The 23,896-nt window shown below is 39.1% G+C and overlaps 1 protein-coding gene across 4 annotated transcripts in view; it reads right to left on the reverse strand.

The window, feature by feature from the left end:
* The window catches only part of diaph2 (diaphanous-related formin 2), a 443,473-nt gene that overhangs the window by 148,263 nt on the left and 271,314 nt on the right, over positions 1-23,896 (reverse strand). For all 4 annotated transcript variants that reach the window (XM_025063481.1, XM_025063479.1, XM_025063480.1 and 1 more), the window contains 4 exons: positions 22,884-22,978; positions 9,543-9,644; positions 8,350-8,589; positions 4,697-4,826 (listed from right to left, as the gene is read on the reverse strand). In XM_025063481.1, the coding sequence (XP_024919249.1) occupies positions 4,697-4,826; positions 8,350-8,589; positions 9,543-9,644; positions 22,884-22,978 (567 nt within the window). The remainder of the gene's footprint in view (positions 1-4,696; positions 4,827-8,349; positions 8,590-9,542; positions 9,645-22,883; positions 22,979-23,896) is intronic.

A 23,896-nucleotide genomic window follows, 5' to 3' on the forward strand; every position in this document is an offset into this window, starting at 1 on the left:
ATCGAATAACCAAGGTGCAGCATTGGTATCGATTGTGATCCCTGCACCCAACCAGGGTTTTGTGTTCATGGTGAACAGTGCCAGAATCTAGATGTACCTGGTACAACTTCAGCGCAGCAGAATTCAAAGAAACGCTTCTCTGCAGGATTCGAAAAAACTTCACTTTTCCCACACATTATGACTCACACTTGCGTGAAGCCCAGAGTTTTGTGTGTTAATGCAGAGCAACTCTAAAATACTGGTTCACCAAATGTCTAAAAAAAAAGGGCTGAGGAGTTCCCTAAGCTAGACTGGTGTAAGTCTAGACTTTAAAAATAAACAGTTGTCATCGCAATTCACATTTCCGCACCCATCGTTGTTCGTTGGAATTTACATATTTAGCTTGAACGATTCCCATGGCTTTGGAAAGCATCAGGGAACGTCATTTAAAATCCCATGGTCCCTTCCGACGGCATTGAAACCTAAAGACAAATGATCCTTCCTCCCTCTCCTCCTCCTCCTCCTCCTCCTCCTTGTCATCCTAATACAGAGCCAAGTCCTGCTCACTTTTAATGGGAAATAGAGCCTGTTTTATTATGCTGCAGTGCCTTGAAATGAATGTGGATAATAGAAATATTCACAGTGGTATTAATATCCTCTGAGCCCATCCTTTTTTTTTCTCCTTTTTTGCCTCCTTCATTCTCACTTTTCTCTCTCTCACAGGCTCCAAAGTACTTTGCCCTTGGCTACGCCTCATGCTAAATAGATTTATGAGAACATTTGTGTCATATTTCCTCTTTTCTTGGATTGTCAAGACAGATTGTCGGTGCGGTGCTGATTGAGTGGATCACCACACAGGCTTGGTTTTCCATTGTCAGCCAGCACATATTCATTTCTGGAGGATTAAAAAGTCAAACCGTCCAATGGCCTTTTGTGTGTCTGCAGGGTGTGGGGCTGATGATGAGGTCAAGGCTACAGAAATAATACATCCTGTGTCTTATTTCGACTATATATTTTCCGTCTCTGCCCGCATTAGACGCTGAGGAAAATGTCTGCTTCAAGGGCACGATTCCGAGGACTTTTTGACATTTGTTGATCATTTTCGTAATGGATGGGCTGCTGATCTTCAGGGTTTGGGTTTTAGTTTGGATTTAAGCTGGCTAGGGGGTTAAACGTTTACTGAAATCATTTGACCCTTTATTCAATGTTTACAAACTGCTCATTACACACTACATCCAAACAAATATTTAGTGATAATCTTTAAAAAAAAAAAATCACCAAATAGTGTCCATTCGGACATTTTCTCCTTTCATAATCTTTTTGTGGTTATAAGTACAGCCCGATTCAATGTTTACAAACTGCTCATTACACACTACATCCAAACAAATATTTAGTGATAATCTTTAAAAAAAATCACCAAATAGTGTCCACTTGGACATTTTCTCCTTTCGTAATCTTTACATGGTTATTAGTACATTGGAACCTCGAGGTACGAGCGTCTCGACATAGCAGTATTTCAAGATACGAGCAAGCTTTCAAGCTAATTTTTGCTTCAAAGATACGAGTAAAGATTTGAGATACGAACGCACTTACAGACGCCTACGCTAGGCGGCCAAGCACTCGGAGCGGCCCAAGCTGCCTCACTCGTTTACTTCACGTGTTCGGCGACTTCCGTAAGCATCGATTAGCAAAGAAAAACGCTTTCTTCATAATAGTGATGAGTCCTAAGAAAGCGAGTGGTAAGGATGGTAGTGAGTCAATAAATACAAGCGGGGTGCCCGCGTGACTGATCGAGCACGCATGTATTCTCAGGTGCCTTTTCTTGGCAGTTTTCTTAGTGGTTTCTTAGTGGTTAAAGGAATGGACTTGGGTCTCAAAGGTACCCTGTAACATGTATAAAGTTTGGACCATTTATTTCCATAACCGAAAAAACGACTGATTACGATTCAGCACGTGATGACTTTTAATATTTTTTCCTCTCACTGTTTTGCCTTTTTTTTCCCAATTTCCCATTTTTGTCCTTTTTTCTTTGGCTCATATATGTCTAATAACACCTATCCTTAATTGTATTTTGTCACATTTTGGCCTTACGATGCAATTTCAGCTTGCTGCTTTTTTTTTTTTTTCTTCTCAATATTCTCCAGTGACATCTATAACCTGGCCGACAACCTAATAATACAGGATGTAATCCACACCGATCCAAAAACAGCATCATCTTTGAACGCAACTCCAAAACCTGATTAAAAAAACGTCCATCTCCATCAACTTCCTCTTCCAGGATCACGGTTAAAAACAAAAAAAAAAAAACACCTGATTCAGAAATGAAACATGAAATACTCCAACAAGTGGTAAATTGGTATAAAAAGAACAAACAAGAACATTGCGTTTTTGTTGACTGAACAATTAATTGATGTAAATATGAATGAGTTTGATGTTATTTAGCCTTAGAGGAACAACAACAGAAGGAGGAAAGGAACATCACGCCAATGTCGACCGTTTAAAAACAAATTAACGCCCATTTTTGAATATATTTTGTGTATGTCCACAGAGTGAAATTGTAAGTCACTGACAAGCAGATGCTGCAAATGCAGGACACACACACACACACACACACACACGTGGGCAGTTCTAATGGAAACAGAAACTGAGTCAAATCAGTGCAAATAACATGACGGCAATTACATTTCGGTAAGTGAAGAGAAAATCATTGCAGTAAAAGCAGCCAATCAAGGCATGTGTGACAACTGTGTTTTTCCCACAGCAATTATCCAGGAGTGATTGCAGTTATTAATGACCTTAATTGTGGAACATCCAAATATTGTAGACGGCCGTTTGATTGCATCTGATTCCGCTCTGAATCTCTGTCACTGTGTCTTTAAGTCAAACCTCTTTTTTTTTTTTTTTTCCTTCCCACTAAAACACTTTTTGGCGCGGGAAATCCCTCTGTGAGTCAAAGCAGATTTTCCTCCCTAGCAACTGGAATAGAGACTAAGACTGGGGTATTTACAACCTGTTTTTTTTATCAGTCATTTTCTGACCAGTATTTGCTTGATGTTTCTCTTTAAATAGTACCTTGTCGTTCAATATTTTTCCTGTATTCTAGGCTTTTTCCAATAACAGTTACGGTAGATGTTGCGTGTCGCTGAACATCAACAACTTCCTGTTACCTATCTATACAAGTCCTTTCTGACTTAACCTGTTTGTTTTACCTAATTTCATTCAAACTTCTTGCACAAAATGATTCAAAAATCAAAGCAAATTCCCACAGTCTCAATAACCCTCAATAACTAACCCTCACTTACTCAAAAAAAGGGCCGTTTTTTCTTAGTTATCAACATCTTGAGCCCTCAACGTTGTCCTTTTCAGTGCCTGCTTTGGTCCCATCATGTAGCGGTTATCCTGCACAGCTGCCTTACACGGAGAACGTCCTGGGTTTGAGGCCCAGAGGAACCACATACTAAATAGCACCCCCCGTATGTCAACCCTGTGCGGGTCAAAGAGACGTTCCCCATTGTGAGAAAAATGAGGGATTAGATTTTTTCTAACACTTTGGTAACCACTGATCTATCATTATACACAAAGTTACCCATTTTGAAATACCACAGCAGTCTCAGTCCAGTTACTTCACCCTTCATTTAAGTGCCTTAAATGGGACTAGCCGTTATTACCCTAACGCGACGACAACATTTAATGGACAGAAAAAGAAAGGTTAACTTGTTCAAAAGTACGACCATTCATTTTTATTTTATAGCGATGTTTCCATCCTTTATATCTCAAGGCTGAAGTCACAAATCCTACTTTCTCCAACCAAAATCAAAATTCAATTTACAGAGGGAGGAAACAAGGCAAATAACACACTGGCTCCCGAGTCTTTTGTTTCCTCTTCATCCTTCAGTCTTGAATGAATGCAGATTTGTGTTTTATTTCCCCCCCCCACTAGCCTCTGTCAATCAACAGCTTTCTCCTTGAATAATTAATTCCCGTGAAATGACAAAGCCGATATAATTCCCCAAATTTGTCCATAAAGACATCTAAATATATCCGCGCGGCGTGGAGATGATTCAGAAGCACTTACACAGCGGCTGGCAGTTTCAGTCAAGTGCATAATGAGTTGAATTAGATTAAATAAGCAATTATGAGACTAACAAAGTAAATGAGCCTGCAGGGATTCCACCCAATGATTGAGAATAGAATTAAAGTGGAATTAGTTTATTGACAGGCTGAATGACAGCGTGGTCGGACAAACGGCTCTATTCCTGTCGCAAAAGAGACAAAGAAAAGCTGCTGTGGAGGATTTGAACTGATTATGTGAGAAATAAATAACAAACAAACAAACAAAACAGATATGAGGCCGATGTTAAAAATGCTTTGTCCTCATGGAAATGCGGCGTCACTGGAAATTATTGCAGCGTGGTGCAAATTAGTTTCCGCGGCTTAAATATATAAACTTGGAGTGGCTTCTCAGCGAGAAGGACTCCGAAATGTAGTTGAAGGAATGAAAGAGAAACTCTGCGGCTGCGATGTTGAGGAGAGAAAGTCGAGGTCAAGGCTTTTCGAGAAACACTCAAACAAGAAAAAAAAAAAACAAGCCCACATCAACAGATGACCCAGTGAAGTCACTCGATGGGCACTCAAAGACCAAAGCACCTCCGGTGTTTTTTTACAAACAGAAAGTCAGGTTGGAAACAGGTTTTCTTTCTCAAACACAAACACCTACCTCGGCTGGCGTCCTCCACATGCTCCAGCTCGTCTGGGAAACCTAGCAAGGATGGATAGTTGTCTTGACACTTTTCCGCCAGAAAGTGGAGAAGGGTTGTGCTTTGTCCGATGGATTTAGTGTCTCTAAGCTGTGAAGGGAGAGAAAAATGTATCAAAAAATATTAAAATATCATAAAACATTTTTTTTTTTACATTGGCCAGTATCAATCGTTACTGTGTACTATCATTGAATTTTCAAAATAAAACATCTTTAAGTCTTTGTTCTGTCACTATCAGGGTCTGAATGACCCATCGTTTTGAAACATTGACAGATTATATTAAAATGAAAAAAGTAAAGGGATATGACGGGATTCTTTTTGAATGAATTAGTAAATTAGTAAATTGAAGTACATTCTTTCACTGTGTCCCCATACCAAATGACCTACGGACTGGCACTGGTCCCTGAACCAGGGGTTGGGGGAACCCCTGCTGTAAAGTCCGATTCTGACGAATGCTCATCAATGGGACAGGAAGGGTGCACTTGTGCGCATGCCTGACCAGATGTCAGAGGTGTGGACTCGAGTCTCATGACTTGGACTCGAGTCAGACTCGAGTCATCAATTTGATGACTTTAGACTCGACTTGACAAAATGTAAAGAGACTTGGAACTCGACTTGGACTTTAACATCAATGACTCGTGACTTCACTTGGACTCGAGCCCTATGACTCGACAAGACTCGATACTTTCTCCAAAACCCAAAGATTATAAAGTAAGTTATTGAGGAGCGCTGTGTATCTCTCATTGTGGCGGCACAACATCCAATCAAATTAGACCCACGTTGTTTTGACGCGATAATATCGAGCGGATCAAATTGCGGGACAACCAATGAGAAAGAGCTGTCGAACAATGCGTGGGTTAGAGAAAATGATACCAAAGATCGTGTTGTTCGGATTTAAAAACTACGAGATGGTCAACAAAAAAACGAGCGGCAGTGAGCGGAGGGACTCGAAAGGACTCGAAACAGAAACGGCAGGACTTGGGACTTGACTTGACCCTTGTCAGTCTTGACTTGGATTCGACTCGGACTTTGCCTATTTTGACTTGAGACTTGATTCGGACTTGAGTGCAAAGACTTGAGACTTGCTTGTGACTTGCAAAGCAATGACTTGGTCCCACCTCTACCAGATGTAGTTCGGCACATCTCTACCAACTGTGCCGTGCCAGGGAAGTGTGCCATATTCTGGTACGTTACACTTTACTTTCAGATACATTACACAAAAATTTGGGACTTCATGGGGCTAAAGCGTTTGGACTCGAAACGAACGCTGAGTGTGAACGCTCCCTCGCAATATTTATTACGTCGCATTAACCTCCAAACTTACTGCATGCACACCCTTTGACCGTGTCCTCCCCGCAATGAGCTACTGTTGATTACTACAGTAACTCTGCAGATGCTAATTTGTTTCTCGAGACCAGTGGATCACTCTTGTAGTGATGAACATAAACAAATATTTTTTTCACCAACTTTTTTCGCCTTGGAGTTTTTTCAGCCTCCACTGGGATGTTTTGGATGAGAATTCTGCAAAGTAAAAATGCCGCAGGAAAACTCCGAAAGCTTCCGATTCTTAGAAATAGTGGACCAAAATGAAGTCTGGAAGAACACGATTAATTGTAATGTATTATTGTTTGGGGTTTGTTTTTTTTTTGTGAATGTATTATTGTTTGGGGTTTGTTTTTGTTTTTTTGTTTTTCTTTACAGAGTTCAGTTTATCTTTAATCCACTTTACTGACATCAGATGAAATCAGCAGTGCGGACAAGTTACACTGCAAGTGAGTGTGTGTGTGCAATGACAGTCTGGGGTATAACAAAAGCCAAATTAAAACTTCAAATCCATGAAATTAAATTGTGATTAACCAACATGAACCACTGATTGATTCTTATCTAATGAAACAAAGTGTTTGTGGGTTCGGGGAGTGAGGCCACAAGTATGACTTTCAGGAAGAGTTTTCACTCCGCTGTCGTGTGCGCGCGTGCAGAGGTGCGTGTGCACGTGTCCAACGGCGGCAGAAGTTTTATCAGTATGGCTGCACAGAGGTGGCTCTGTGCTAATTAGCTTTCCCAGCGTGTCGCTGCGGCGGCGTGGAGATCACAGTGGGAAATAAATATGGAACAAGTTTCCTCCGCTTCTCTGTGTTTGCATCTGAGTGTGTTGGTGTGTGAGTGTGTGTGTCCACTCTTTTCATTCAAACTTTCCGTCACACCGATACACACTGATACTTTTGCTGGAGTACGTTCGTCAGTCACTTTTGTTTCATTGTTGTTATTTTATTTTCCGTTAGAGACGGATAGATCGACATCAATGTTTTGAAACGCATGTGTTTTCCAGCTCGATTCCTGGGAGAGTTTCGGCGTCCTTGACCTGACACAGGCCTGACGGAGAGCAGGTCTACGAGGTCAAGGGTAAGGGTCTTCCTTCCCTCTTCATCAAAGCTCTTTCCCATCATGCTCTTCTTCCTGCTCCTCCCTGATGAGCCCATTAAGTTCCTCAGACCTCCCCCCAAGGGGGGCATTTACCTGATTGACTAAAGAGAGGAAAGCGGACCCCCCCTCCCATCCCTTCCCTGACTCCCTCCTATGTCCATCAATATTAGTCCACAGTGACACTCCAAGCGAACCGATTCAGGAGGAAAAACAGAGTCTCATCGATTTACTGATCTTTCTCACATATCGTACAGCTGTTGGAGTCACCGAGGCAAATTAACGTTATTATTGGGATGTTATAGTCTGTGTAAGAGACAACGATCAACACTTTCGAGACAAAATCTTATACAGTGAAACGATGTCCCGACATACGAGTCTTTCGAGATACGAGCAAGCCCTCGAGCAAATGTTTGCTTCGAGATACGAGAAAAGATTTGAGATACGAGCACGCTTACAGACGCCGACGCTAGGTGGCCGACCACTTTGCGTGTTCGTCGACTTCTTCCGTAGTCTTCCGCATTGTGTTAGCGTTATCTACGTGATTTTCTCTCTCTATTTTGTGCATTGTTCTTCATAATAGTGATGAGTCCTAAGAAAGTGAGTGGTAAGGATGGTAGTGAGAAGAAGAAACACAGGATGACCACGGAAATAAAGCATGGAATTGTCGATCAATATGAGCGTGGTGCCCGCTAAAGAAAGAAAACAAATCGAAAAAAGCAAAAAAATAGTAAAAAAAAATATATACCCGTTAAGATAACTTCATTCTAAGTTTATGTAAGATACGTAGTCTACGTGTAAGCTAGGGTACGGAATCAAGTGTCTACATACGGGCCAACTCTCTTCCCTCCTTCTCCTCCGCACATGCGGCTATTAGCCGCTACTGCATCGTCTGTCTCGAAGGTAAGAACTCGTGTGTTTGTATATTTCTGTCTCATGTCTCTAAACATGATTTTTCCATTGTTATTAGCACTAATAAGGGAGTTTTTTAAAGGGCCGGAACGGACTAATTTTGTTTTCGCTGTTTTAAAGGGCCGGAACGGACTAATTTTTTTTTCCGTTATTTCTTATGGGAGAAAATTATTTGAGATACGAGCACCTCGAGTTACGAGCTCTGTCCTGGAACAGATTGCGCTCATGTCTCGAGGTTCCACTGTGCATCGTACACCTCCCAGGAATATTTTGTGTTTACCTTGCAGAGGAAGCTGAGGTTGAACCCGAACGTCTGCGCGTTTCTGGAGCCCGCGTTCATGTAGTTCCCCACCAGCAGCACCAGTTCCAGGAACTTTGTGAAGTTCTCGCTTTTCTTCAACTCCTCGCAGGCAAAGGTCACGTTCATGATGTCCGGCCGGATGTTGTTTACCTGCTCCTCGAAGGTCAGCTTGAACAGGATGCCGTTCAGACGTGGACGGAGGAGCTTCACTGAGCTCATCTGAGGACATGCAAACAACCAGAAAAATAAAGAGTTGTTTTTTTTCTGTTTTGGTTTTTGTTTTTTCACAGATGGTCTGAGATAACAGGGGAGAGATGACCTGACCTGTCTGCTGAAGTCTGGGGTCGCGGTCAAAGGGTCAGCATAACTGAATGTTATTTTTGAGTCAAACTCAAATGTGTTTTTATCAAATGTTTTCTGTTTTTTAAGAATCCGATCTTTCAGTGTATTTTAAACAGGAAAAATAGCAAACATTTGTTTGTTACTAAACTACCTAATCTGGTTTCTTAAGGTGGTCTTGTCTAATGTTATTCCTTATGAATCAGTCATATCTAGTTTTACCTCAACATATTCTAATCTAATCTAATCTGGCCGAAATCGCCCCATATCCATTCAAGTGTAGTTCAACTTTTCAAAGTCACTAATTCTGCAGCCATTGTATTTTCGTTTTAATTAAAATTACACCATAAATAACTCATTTTAAATATGATTCCATTTTAAATACGAGCAGAAATATACACAGGTACACAAGCATACCATCTGTGGATTTTATCCGTCAAACAAATTTACTTTCAGATCCTCTTTTAGTTTTTTTGTTTTTTTTTTGTTTATACTGTCAATCCCAGTCCCCAAAGGCAGAGACTGAGGCGGTTATTTATTTATGACGGATGTGTTTAATGGGATCAGGTCCATGTGAAAGTCCGCAGAAAAACAGGAAACGGCCTTAATCCCCCTGACTTCATTTTCAGCTCATTAACGACAGGGATTTAAAAAAAAAAAAAAAAAAAAAAAGTGGTAATAGTTGGTTTCAGATTTATTTAGAGGAATGACATTTTATTAAAAATTTAAACTGTAGGAGTGTTTGAGTGTTTTTTTTTAAAGGCACATTCCTCTCAGTTATACTGCCCAGATGTACTGAATTCTCAAAACCAGTTCAAGGAGATATGACTCACCACAACACTGAACTGCTCCGACTCCACCAGTTCTTCATATTCACCCTTCAGTTCGGCCAGAGCACTCAGCTCTTTCTGCTCCGGCAGGTTCTTTATCAGGTTCTACAAAAGGAGGTAGGTTAGGTAAGTTATTCAAATCACTTTACAACATGAAAATGTGAATGACTCCACAGAGAACCACCTGCTTTTACACGTTGTACTGTAAACTAGTAACACAACTGACAAAGGAACGTAGCAGCAACTCCTGTCCAATGCAAAACAGCAACTACCAGGATCAAGGGACAGTACAAGGAACAATCGGATTTCTTCTTCTAGGGATTCTCCGCCTTGATAACACAGGGATTTGTACGTGAGTCCATTACATCGAAATTCCATTCCTGCACGCAACGCAACTCTGTTTTCGCAGTAAGTTCGCAGTCACATACTGTTTCACTCGCCTATGCTAACACAGTGGTGACATCGTAATCTAGGACATGAAAACATCAGAAGAGTCGGATTTATGCCTGGGAGTCAAAATGAAGGGCAAAAGTTCCCAAAAAAAAAAAGAAAACAACAGAAATGAAAGAAAGCAATGGCGTACAACCAGCGAATGTAAACAAAGCAATCATCTGCGTATAGGGCTAACTTGTTGGGCGAGTTTTAGCGCCGCAGAATGATGGAAGAAGATTTAATAAAGTTATGGGAGATAGTGACATAAGTACAAAAGGTCTCGGGTCTTGGACGTCAAATCGACGTAAACCAATAGATTTGACACACGCGGACCTATTTGGCAGTACAGGACTGATGGTGTTTTCCAGGAGTGGAGGAGGACCACAGATTTGCCATTCAAAACCCAATGACCAGGCTGGATGTCTTAGGATTCTGGACCCTGGTCCCTGACCGTACAGACCTCTTCAGCAGTCGTAGTGTCCTGCTCGCTAATGATCGCATCTCCACCCTCTGCTTTAGGAAACTCAGCAGCCCAGTTCCAAAAGACCCCAGACTGCAGCAGACCATTATATCAGAATGTTGCCCATTTTAACTTTGGCTCCAATTAAATTCTGCAGTGAACAGTGGCGCAGTGCTGATAATGAAGCCTTCCATCAGGGAAGAAATATGAGGGAATAAAAGTAAGAATAAGTTTAATTGGTATCATAGATTTGAATCACAAACACCAGACACGTGTTCTCCGTTTTCGGACCAGGACCAGATGTGTTGAAAAATGTGACATAGCTCCACTCGTGGTAGACATTTTCATTAAGGAGTCTACATAATGGCACGGAGGTCATTGTAACTAATGAATTATAATACGAGAAGTTCAGAAAAAAACATGACAAAACTTCACTGCTCGTTCAATAATCTAATACACCATGTCAACCCACGTGATACTAAAAATGCGGCACCAATCGAAGACAAGCCCTGGTCCAGTGTTAATTACAGCAGGACTGCAGCAGCAGTGATGGATCATTAAATCTTAAAGTAAAATGGTGCGACAAAAAATATGGAAATTCATCATTTACAAGAAAAGCATTTCTAAATTAAAACATTCTCTTCAATCACGAGTCTGTCAGTCAAAATGTTTGTCACGAGTTAATTCCTGTTTTGTACCTGTTCTTTTCTTTTAAACGTTTTTCTGTCTACTTTTTTTTTTTTTTTTTATAAATTCACCATTGGCAATCCCCAGTCATTTTTGGTTCAGATCCAGTTCTTTATCTCAACTCTCACTTCCTGTTATCATCTACATTTCAGCTTTAAGATGTCTCACATTGCCAAAGACGTGACAGCAGTGACAGTACAAACGCTGAGATGGACGTTTTTTACACACAAGCCGTGACTATCCGTGACGTAGGTGCGTTTGAAGTCACGGAATTTCATCGTCGGTGAGGTCGCTTTAGGTTACGTCAGACTGTTAAATCCTGTATCTAAAAACTCTTTCCAAGTGCAATTGTCGACATTTGAAGGTTATGGTCCTTTTGTGTCTCTATAACTCCTCACTGTTTTTAATAAAAGGATGGAGAATTCAGTTCAACATCAATCTCTGTGTGAAAAAAATGACGCCAGAATATGCTGGAAAGATCCGCTGCCTGCTATTGGCGCTGAAGTAATTTGGATCCAGATCCCGGGATGTAATGATATTTGGATAAAGCTGTGGATTTGGAGGATTGTGCTGATTCCACCAGGCAGGAGCCAATCTCATTTCATTTTAACTGCCTTAACAACTAATTAAAACCAACATTACTAGAAAAGTAAACCATTGGAAATGACAGGATTTTTTTTTTTTTTTTTGGGAGAGCGGTTAAATTGTCCATATTACCCCATAGCGCCATTGATTTAAAGCCTTTATCATTCTTTTTATCCGAGAATTTGGCAGCTAAAAAAGCCCTGTGACACATGAGTTTCCAATAAAGCAATATTCACTGAATAGGAGAAACTGGCAGTGATGTTGCATTTGATGTGCTGAAAGGAGGTAAAATTATTCCAAAAAAAAACGTCAACATGTCACAGCTGAGTAGAAGTGAAAAATAAGAAGAGAAAGAGGAGGTAATGAAAAATGTTTTCCACCTGGTGTTTATAGTTTCATCTGTCTGTCGTCTTGTTAATTATCAGAAACCCACCGAGCGCGATTGACACAAAGGCAGCGCCATATGTGAGGCGACGTGGGAGTCTGGGTGATGACGCTAGGCCAGAAGCTGCACCACAGGCTAACAGACTCTCACAGCAGCCGCACTGAGACAACTGTACGTCTGCTGTTAACACTTCATACTCGTTTACCGCTGTGGGCTAAAGGGAAGGTTCTTAGATGTCAGCAAAGGTGACAAAAACACAGGAATAACACGGTTTGAAAAAAAGAAAAAAAAAAGTCTGGGAATCAAGAGAAAATGGCCTCAAAATTATGATGAGAGCTCTTTATAAAATACACAGGGCTGTACTCCACTTCTAAACTGGGGTGAACTATCGCTGTACGCTGGAATTGAAGTGCAGTCAAGTAAAATCAAACCATTTGCGCGCAGTTTCTAGGTGCGGACCAGCTTCAAAGATTCCAAACACCTCCGAAATCTAACCACACATCATCTGTGGATGTAGGGTTTCCCCTATGTTCCCCTATTCAATGATGACTTCATGCAATTCCAGGAAGAATCTGTGATGTTAGTATCAGGGCACATGACTGCTAGCTAACGCGATTGGCGGTATTTGTTGCGGTTGTTGCCGCAGAATGAATTCTGGGCCAATTATACGCCTCCCTGATTGTATTTCATGACGGACGAGGATCTGCCCGTTTTCTTTAACCTTGGGGGACACCGTTCATTCTGACACTTCTTATTATTCAACAGTTTTCCTGCTCTGCTGCTATGAACAAACGGTCTGAAGCTACAGCTGTACGTACAGAAATCTTCTCCACAGTCCTATGTTTTTTTTCATTGAGGCCACATTTTCACATCAGGGGTATTGATTTTTTTTTTTTTTGGGGGGGGGGGCTGCAACTCTTCCATGAAAACCATTTCTGGACAGATTTCTTCACACAGAAGATTGGTGTACCGCGGTCCATCTGGCTCGTGTCGACTGCTAACTAATGACACCCTTGGACATCTTTCGATTTCATACGGGACCGCTATATCTGTGATTATCAACGTTGTCCACTTGTGCTTCCTGAATCTGCAATATGTGTATTGCTTTCATATACAGCACCTTGGTATTAAAGTTTGACTGTTCCTCCTCCAGTAATAAGCATTTCACACAGCTCTGTCTCAGTTTCTGGGGATTTAAATAGGAATGCAAAAATAGCTCGGTTTTTATGTTTCTTAGATAAATAATACATTCAGGATAATCCTGATTTTTTTTTACTTAGTTTAGAGGCACAGCCTGAAAGCATGGAGTGCATTATATGAAAAAAATACAGATTTAACATTTGGACGTCCGATTTACCTAGACATGCTGAATAATCTTCAGATGTGAAGGAGACAAACTGCAGCAGTGAAGGGGGCAAATGTTAAAGCAGTAAAGTAATGAGATACAGGTCACGGTTCACTAAATGAGTGTAGAGGAGCAGCAGCAGCAGCAGCAGCAGCAACTGCAGGGTTTAACTTCAGACTTTGATCTTAGCTGATGTCAAGCAGATTCCATTTTAAGTCCACACGTTTGCAGCAGTATGAAAAAAAAAAAAAAAAAAGAAGACAACCCAAGCTAATAGAGTTTGGAACACTGGGATTAAACTTGCTTCAGGCATAAACTTAATCACACAGTCCACGGAGTAATAAATACAGAACGGAACAATAACAATTGAATGGAACAATAATTAGTTCTCTTTCAAGCTGGTGGAATCAGGTTAACTGTGCCATTTTTTTTTTTTTTAAATAGAGCATATTTAATGACCGTAAGTCATATCAAAACAAAAGTTGTTTTAAGGCGTACAGTTGAAATGAGGATACACAGACAGAGGTTGGGTGTTCAGTTGTAAAAAATGAAATTTGTAGTTGAATCTTTAATTTTGCAGTCCCTTCCGAGACTGTACATTAGTGATGTTCGATACCACCAATTTCCTTTCCGAACCGATACCGAGTAAAATTCGGGCTGGTATCTCCGATACCGATACCGATATTTTATCATTTGTCTTTTAAATAAAAAAATGTGTATTTCAAATCATAGCTTCTTTAAGAATCCAAGGCAGAGGTTTTTATTTATTTATTTTAAACTCTGGAGTGTACTGAGGTAGCTGCCTCATTTACTATACAGTCAACACAACAATAGAAAACCTTGAGAACACAATCATATAAAATATGTCAAAACAATGTTTCAAACTCTGAAAACATGTTATTTGTAAAACAAAAATAAATAAAAAAATAAAATAAATAATCTGAGGAGCCATTTGGGACCCGAAAGAGTCGGATTTTTTCAGTGAACCGAGCCAAAAGAACCGGTTCTCCAAAAAAGAGCCGAAATTCCCATCAATAGTGACTGAGTGAGAGCACGGAGTAGAGCCCCTGTGCTTAAGCATGACGCACACACCCAGGCGGAAGAAGAAGTAGTCCCACCAACCGAGCGTCACTTAGACAACATCTCAATAATTTGGATACTTTTCACCATGTTTCTGTTTAGGATACACCTCATCTCAGAATGCGTAAGTATCAAAAGTATTGATATTTTGATTTCAGAATCGATTTCAGAGCATAAAGGTCCAGAATCGGAAGTATCGATATTTCAGGGTCGATCCGCACATCACTATTGTACATGGCGTTTCTGTCCTAGTACCAAGAACTGCGTGCAGTATGTCAACCGCAGGAGATGCTACAACTGATTTACAAACACCTGGGACCAAAGTTGGTTGGACATCTCTTGTTTCTCACGTCCTCATCACCAACATTCGAAGAATACTGAATACTAAACCAGTCCAGAACCTGGATATAATTCACTGTTTCACTAGCCTCACTAAATCAGCAGAATGTATTTTTGATTTGATGGTAAAAAAAAAAAAAAAAAATTAGCATTTCATGCAGATGAGTCTGAGCCCAATTGCCAGAATAATCCACAACGAGGCCCCAGGGGGAGACCCTCCTGGTCCTCCTGCTGCAGCTCTAATCCAGCGAAGACGATGCACAGCCACACTTATCGCCCGGCCCCACATGTGCACGTTTACACCATGCGGATGACGACGTGCACCGCGGCCCGTGTGCGACAATCACCTGTTGCTAGGGCCGAGAACAAAAGGGGCGACGGTAGCAGTGCCAGAGCCTGCAGCCAGTGGACTGCCAGCAGTAATGACAACGGCATGCATATGGATAAGTGGAGGTAGAGGTGATGGGAGGTGATTGACAGGACGGATAAACAATAATAAGCACAGAAAGAGAGAGAGAGACAGAGAGAGAGAGAGAGAGAGAGAGCCACTCGGGCTCAGACTCCTCTAAGACCTGGAGGAGAGGTGGTTTCCATGGTGCTGAGGAGGCGCAGGAGGAAAATGGAGGGCTAATCCTGACAGAGCACCAACACACCAATCCTCTCCAGTAATCTTTAACTGACTGCAACTTTCAACCAGGTAGAGAAATGAGCTCGGCGGAGACATTTAAATGGTGTCTTTTAATGTCATTCATTTGGAATAATTCAAACCGTGTCAAACATACGGCCTGCAGAGCAAAAGCGGCTCGCTAAAGGTGTTGTTCAATCCGATCCCGCTTAATGAATTTTGAAAATACAAAAAATACAATTCATGTTCGGGATACTGTGTGAAAATATATGTAAATAATATGTAAATAATATATAATATATATATAATATATATATAATATATATATAATATATATATAATATATATATAATATATATATAATATATATATAATATATATATAATATATATATAATATATATATAATATATATATAATATATATATAATATATATATAATATATATATAATATATATATAATATATATATAATATATATATAATATAATATAATTTAATTTTTTTGGATTAAATATAAATAAATAATTATAATAAATATCTAATATATTTGTTCCTAACAGCCGTCTGGTCCAGAAACCATATAGGACTGGGTCAACAGGTCAATGTGAATGATGGTTGTTTGTCTCCTTATGTGACCTTGTGATGGACTGACATAGTCAGTGTCAGAGGAATTGGTTTGAACTCTCTGTGACCCCTGGTCAAAGGATTGAGCGGTGGATAATTAATGAATGAATTAGTAGTGAAGGGTTTTACATGAAAAAATGCCAGCAAAGTAAAAAACGAGCGAAAAAAAAAGTCATAAGGTAGGTAGAACTACACTAGTTAGACAAAAAAACCCAAAAAAAACAATATATACTTCTTAAAATAACGCTAGAAAACTAGAATTATAGGTTAAAAAAAAACTTTTTGTAATGAATTCAGTAAGTAACTGTGCTTAATACACAACCCAAAAATAATAATAATTAAAAAAAAATCTAAATTAACATGCGTTATTTATTCATTTAGGCATTTCCTCCTCCTGGTGTTTCTTTGGCAGAGACTGCAAGGGATTTGGACCAAATTCCATCATCAAGCCAGTTGATTTTGTCCCCTTAGGCCAGACAGGCTGTAAGGGATTTTCTATGGAAGCTAAATAAATAAAAACTAATGTAGGGGAGATTTCCATGGACACCAAGGGGGTCATTAGTTTTTCTCCATCAAAATTTCCACAGTGCATGTTTAAGGAGAATAACTGCGACGCTTTCTTGAGTGTGAAGTAAACCTGAACGCAATGCAACCCGGAGACTTCGGAGTTTTCAATGCGCCACTGGCTTTGATCGTCCTCCTCATCTGATTGTTATACATGGCAGCTCAGTGGTGTTGACGCTGACGCTCCTCTAAACCTGGTCGCGTTGACCTCGTACAGAGAAGAGGCCTTTGTTGACCAGCAGTCAGAATTCTGACAGAAACCAAGGTGGAAGAAAAAGGACACAGACAGTGGACTGCATTTAAATAGGTGTTTAACCAGTGTTTGAAAATAAGAAAGTTACTGTGACATAAATAGGTGAAAAAAGCAAATTGGTTTTCTTTTCTTAATTACCCAGATAAAATAAAATAAAATAAAATATTACTTTGCCAAAAACAGTTTCAGTTAAAAGCCAAATGATGTAAAATGGCATAACTGAGATCAAATTGTGATAATAAAAAAGGCAAAATGTTAAGAGGATTCTATAGGAACGAGTCCAACGTTAGACAGACATTTCAGACATAAAGGGTTTCAAAATTGAATTGAAACCTGAATTTAAAAAAAAGCTGAATTAATGTTTAAATGATGTCCCTGAATTTACTAATTAATACAATTTTAATAAAAAAAAATTCAAAAAAAAAGAGGATATTGTTCAGTATTAGACATTTAAGTCACTTTAAATATAAATGTAAACATGTTTTCTGACAGTCACATCATGAGACTGAGACCGTGAATCCATTTTGGCTTAGTTGCTTGTGTAGGTGATGTATTTACCTCTGTGCCCTCAATTAACTGCAGCTGTCAATAAACATGTCTTCATTTGCTATAAATTACTCTTCACAGTAAACACTCAAATGCAAATGTCTCCTCTGATTGACTACAATAATAAAGATGAATGCACTCATCTGACTCTACGAAAAATAAATAAATAAATGGCAAAGTCACGAAAACTGCACTTTTAATTATATATGAATTATTCAGTTTAAAATAGATAGTGGGAATTTGGTCCTATATGCAAGCCTTCAATTTTACTCACAACAACAGATAAAAACAGCGTAAGAACCGATCAACAGGGTATAGGTGTTTCTTATGGAAGGAGCACCTTGTATTTCTTATTTATCTTGGATTTAAAATAAAGCTATCAAAATAACAGTCATTGTGGTGGACTTGGCTAGTTGCAAATCTGAATTAAAAACTATAAGCTTTTTGGTTACAAAGCATGTATCAACTGTGGTGAAAGTACATGAAGTACTGTTTCATATAATAGGGAAAGTCCATATGGGTGTCATCTGCATAGTATGTGCACATTTACAAAAGTAGCAAACAGAACCTAAGATGTATTTTTCATTCCGCTGCATTTCAGTGTGTAAACATATTTTTTTCCTCCGCTCTAATTAAATACTTCTTCAACCCAAGTGTTTTGAATCAAACAATACCAAGAACGAATTGTTTTCCATTAGATAATGGAAAACACAATGTTTTTTGTTTGCCCAACAGCAGAAACTGTTATTTTTGTTTTTTTTCTGACTCCGCATAAGGTGAGAAAAAAAAAATGACAAGGATGGAAGAAAAAAAAAAATTTATATATATTTATATGCAAGTACTGCTCATCATATACTTAAACAACCCTCCTGGAGCTCCGTGACTATGGAATAACATAAGGCAGAAAATTATTTGGTACGTTTCAGAAGGAAGTAAATACATGCCTGAGGGGGTTCAGCGAGAAACGGGGGAAAAAAAAAAAAAAAAGTTCCTGCTGTGGAGGACAGTCCTGAGCGTGAGCTCCATCTGCACGCTGCTCATCTACACTCATTACACTGATTAATCAACTCAATACCACCCACTTCAGCCACACGCCAATCAGCGTTTATGCACATGGACGAGCTGAGCCCGATATTTGCAGTAGGCATGGAAAGGCTTTTATTTAGCGGCAACACAGAGATGAGGACTTAAACAGTCTGGTGATATTGCATCATAGCCTGATTTACGAATCTCATAAACTACGTTTATTACAGTTTGACTTTTGAGGCGATTTCTAGCGTCTGTCTGAGCCTGTCAGGCCGATTTCAGTCTTCAGTGTGACCCAATTGAAACTATTTCAAATAAGGTACAATATTTTGACTTGATTTGCCCCTTATTTGACAAATTACATTTGTTTTTTATTACAATCTAACATTTCCATGCCACATGTTGACACCCAGTAATAGTGACTAACATTAAATTACATATTTTATAAGCCACTTTTGGCTTCTTGAGGAGTGCCCAATAAATACTGTAGATCGCATTTTACCAGTAGACCAAACAAGTGTGGTTATTGGTTATGTGTTTTTGTTATGGGAAATCATGAGTATATTTCTGATAATCACATTATATTTTGTAATACTCTGTTGTCAACAACCAATCACGGGGGTGGTATTCAAAGGAGTTGAGATGAGCGTTGTCTCAGGTTGGTGGTAGATTGGAAGTTAGCATGTTGCGGCAGCTCGTAGTGAAGATGTTTGTATATTTGTGAAATTTATTGATGCCTGTTTTTGTTCCTTTTTTCCTTCATTCGTCATTTTGTTTGTGTTTTTGAACACCTGTGCACATTATGTAAATAAACATGCACTGTTATTATCTGGTTAATTCGGGTGGACGTGCCAAACGAGATCAGGATGGTGACGTCTCTCTGCCTCAGAAAAATAAATGCTGTCAGACACCATCATGTCCAATATGGACTTCCACTGTAAAGGTAAATACAGGGACTGGGTGATTGATCAGATATGACTCTCAACAATTGAACCTTGAACCCCTGGTATTATCCTTAGGTCATGCTACCAGCTGAAATGTTGGTAACACATACATTACTGCAAAAAAAAAAAAAATCAATGTCAATGTCTCCTTCCACTCCACAAACGTACCACGTTTAAACTTTGCTAGTGATCTGACATTGAAAGATGCAAGGAAAAAAAAATCAACTTGGATTGGTTTCAAATGGGGAGGCTCCATCATGGTCTGCGTTGTTCTTTTTCCTTTCATGGAACAACAGCATCAGGTTATGTAAGGACATCACACCTTGGCTGGCTAGGAGAAGATGTTGCAGCGGATAAATGTCCTGATGGAGGACCCACGTCTGTGCAGTGAATACTGTGTGGGTACTGCCAGAGAAAAGACTTTTTTCAAGGAGAAGTCATTCTTTTAACTGTCATGCTTGTTCCCCCCCGACTTATACACCAATGAGAATAATTAAGGCTGGATGGCACAGTTAAAATCAAAACAAAAAACTATTACATGACATTACGACATGCCGATATTTTGCACTCAATTTCCTATTCCGATATCAAATAGTTAAAATCAAAACAAAAAACTATTACGAACTTTTTGGAAAAAAATCCGACATGCCGATATTTTGCACTGAATTTCCTATTCCGATATCAAACGATATCGATGTATGCAGTCATTTTTCCCCGAAATTGCATTGCGTTATCAGAGAAAAACCCAATGAGGATTCTTACAGATATCACATGATTATTACAATATCAGGACAATAATATAGGTCAGACGATATTATCGAGATATACATATATATATACACTATGTATGTATATATACACAGTATATATAAATACATATATACATATATACATAAACATACATATATATGTATATCTCACTAATATATATATATACACTATGTATGTATATATATATACATATATACATATATATACATAAACACATATGTATATCTTGATAATATATATATATTATCGAGATATACATATATACATACACTATGTATATATATATATATATAAATACATATATACATAAATATACATACACACACATATATATGTATATCTCGATAATACATATATGTATATCTCGATAATATATATACATATACAGTATATATACTGTATTAATGTATTAATGTAAATGTATTATTTATCCATTTGTTTTGTTTTTTCAGTTTTAAGATTTTGTCCAGCTCTTTAGTTATTTAAGGTTCCTCTAGTGGACACAGTTCTGGTTCCGTATTTGTATCGGGTATATTTCATATATTTTAGATTGCTATGATCCACTTATCTCTGTGCAAACAAACAAACAAACGCATCAGACTTTTTGTAATCCAACCTCCCCTCCCTCCGTCGCTGACGGTCAGGTTATATCTTTACCGCAGATCAAAGAGCAGCAGCTGTGTTACGTGGGTAAATCATAATAATTAAATCCGTCCACAGCATTCTCATTATACAACACGTTATCTTCAGATCTGTAAATTCTGAAGTTTTCACTGTGTAACTTTATATTTTACAGTAAGTGATTAACACACCCAGGGTGCAGATGGTTTCAAGTATAAAAGACTTTTTGTTGTCCACAGGGTGTGACTGACTTTATCACGGCACTGATTTCCCCCCGCAAAATGTCACATTCTACGCTGATGAGTTACAGCGATAAGCTTCGAGTGTCACTTTTTATTTAACAACAGAGCTGTTAGACCGAACCACAGATGGTGTAAAAACAAAATTAAAAAAATACAGGACGGGAAACTTTTCTCTTCCACAAACTAAAACAAGGTCTGACAGCATACTTTATTTCCCTTTTCTCTATATCACCAACCAATTAAAGGCTATCAGTACTGTTGTAACAGTATTGCAGGGCTGCTGCATTTAAATATATATTGCCCCACTATCTCCTATTAGTGTCCAGGACTAAAACCTGTGGGGGTAGTCTGTTGATATATCATGAGAGAAAGGTGCATCAAAATAAAGGCAACGCTTCAAAATAGTTTTTTTTTTCCCACAATAAGAAACCTTTCTGGGCTTTAAGGCTCCACTTGGCTGATACCCAAAGCTGAGCACAGACAGAAAAACAATATATATGAAAAAAGTGGATGTGAAGCCGCTTCTCCCAGTGGATAATTCACCTCACATGCACCTTCTGTGGCTTTCAATTAGGTAAAAAATAAATAAAATAAAACGTGAGGACAAACAGAGTAGCCTTTAAGAGGCTCATCAATCACCGCTTAAACAAAAAACAAGAAATGGAAGGTGGAGCCGAAGCAACGCTGCCAACGATTCGTCCTTCATCTTCTTTTATACGTGAGTCAAAGTGATGGAAGTCTGTTTAATTACGACGGCAGTGAGGAGACACGAAAACAAATCGACCACAATTAAAACTGGGATTCCACTGATGACAAACAACAAAGGGTAGAAAAGAAATAAGCACATTTTTATAACTAATAGTAACCAAATTTTGTACTCTTTTTTCAAAATGCGGTTTTAATAAAAGTATTAGCGGTATAAATGTAACCGTTATTAAGTAACCACTGAATACGTCCAGTATACAATATGCCAGGCAACACCAGGGAAGTGAAACAATTAGCTGTAGCACAACAAGTAAACGAATTAGCCTCTCTAGCATGGTCATAATTAGCATGATGTCTGCCATTGTTGCTATTATGTGATGTTACGCAGGGGTGGTTAGGGTAAAATGTTACAGAGTCGGGGCTGACCGCATGAGCTCACCCAGGTCCTTTCACATGGAGAAGCAGAAGCAGAAGTCTACAAATATTCCACTCTGGAACCACTGGGTCCAATACTCTTAGCATCTAAACCAAGCATGGGCAAACTAAGGACCGGGGGCCATATGCGGCCCATTCAGCTTTTTAATCAGGCCCGCCAAACTTTTCCAAATTACATAATTTATTTATATTATCATTATAGTTCTGCCTTTTCCCTGCAATACCCATGTTTTACCAACAGATGGTGTTCTCCTGTTCCTGACCCAGCCCTCCTGTTCAATTTTAGGGACAATTTTGGCCCATGAGTCAAAAAATGTTTGCCCACTCCTGGTCTAAACAGAGAGCCGAATCGGCACTATTGCTCAGGGATCTGTAGTTGTATTACCGCCATTTAAACGTGGCCTGAGTGTCTTGAGGTGAACCGGCATGGTCAGTTCAAACATGGTAAAATTCTCCATTAGCCAAAGGCCAAAAATGAAAGGCTAGCTTCGGTGGAGTTTTTCACGATAAAACGGTAGAGAAAATTGACTCTTATTTTTCTAAAACATATTTCCAAGACACCCAAGTGACAAAAAGAAAGTTTGTCTCCCTGCCTGTTTGTGGTTCTGTGTGAGAAAAGAGAGAGAAAAAAAAAAAAAAAACTTTCAACAGCCGTCACGAAAAGCAGTCTTACCTGGATGAGTGATTCGCTCAGTCGCTCTTCGTCCACCTCCAGCACAATGTCCCGGATCTCTTCATAAGGCAGGCGGAAAGAGCCGAGGAAAATTGCTGTTGTGATGGAGAGAGAGGAGAGTTATTTCGTCTACAACCTCTTATTTTTTTTCTGTTTTTTATTAGACTGCGGGGTTCAAAGAGACATTTCTGCAAAGAGACATTTCGGCGCTCATCGCTCCTCCAACAAAATGACCACAGACCCAGACTTGTCACCTGGAAAAACTAATAACATTCTCTGGCCCTCAACAAGACGCTCCATGTCATGTGGACTAGAAAAGGGTATTGGACACGTTGCCATTAAACCCCCGAGAGTGAAAAGGTGGAGGAGTAACGGCATTTTTATTCAATTCATGATGAAATGTTAACTAAAAAGGATAATAATCAGTGGTTCTTAATTGCTGAGATTTACGTAGATGTATAGATGATGGGACAAAATGTCTTTGTCCCATAAGACAGGGGTGTCAAACTCATTTTCACCAGGGGGCCACATCATCAACACAGTTCCCCTTAAAGGGCTAGTTGTAAATGGAAGACCGTATTGACGTTTTGTAACTACTCCATAATGTATTAATAAATGTTTTTGCAACTGATTATTATTTATTCAAGTAACAAATATTTTTCATTGCTGTATAACGATCCTGCATAGACTTAGTAAGATGCTTTTTAAGCTCCAGCGGACCATACGAAATGACTTGGCTGGCCGCATTTGGGCCACGGGGCCTTGAGTTTGACACACCGAAATTCATCCAAAATTCATCCAAATATCCAAAAAAAAGGTCAAATTACATTAATTCATTTAAGATTAATCAGATTAAAATTTCCAGTCCAAGAGCAGAATAAGTCCATGTCAAAGAGAGAGCCCAAAGAGAGTGCTGGTGGCGCATGGGCAGAAAAAAATAATATATATATATATATATATATATATATATATATATATATATACTGTATATATATATATGTATATATATATAT

The sequence above is a fragment of the Cynoglossus semilaevis genome, chromosome 15 (assembly GCF_000523025.1).
Source record: "Cynoglossus semilaevis isolate Cse_v1.0 chromosome 15, Cse_v1.0, whole genome shotgun sequence".
In the NCBI taxonomy this organism is placed as follows: Eukaryota; Metazoa; Chordata; class Actinopteri; order Pleuronectiformes; family Cynoglossidae; genus Cynoglossus; species Cynoglossus semilaevis.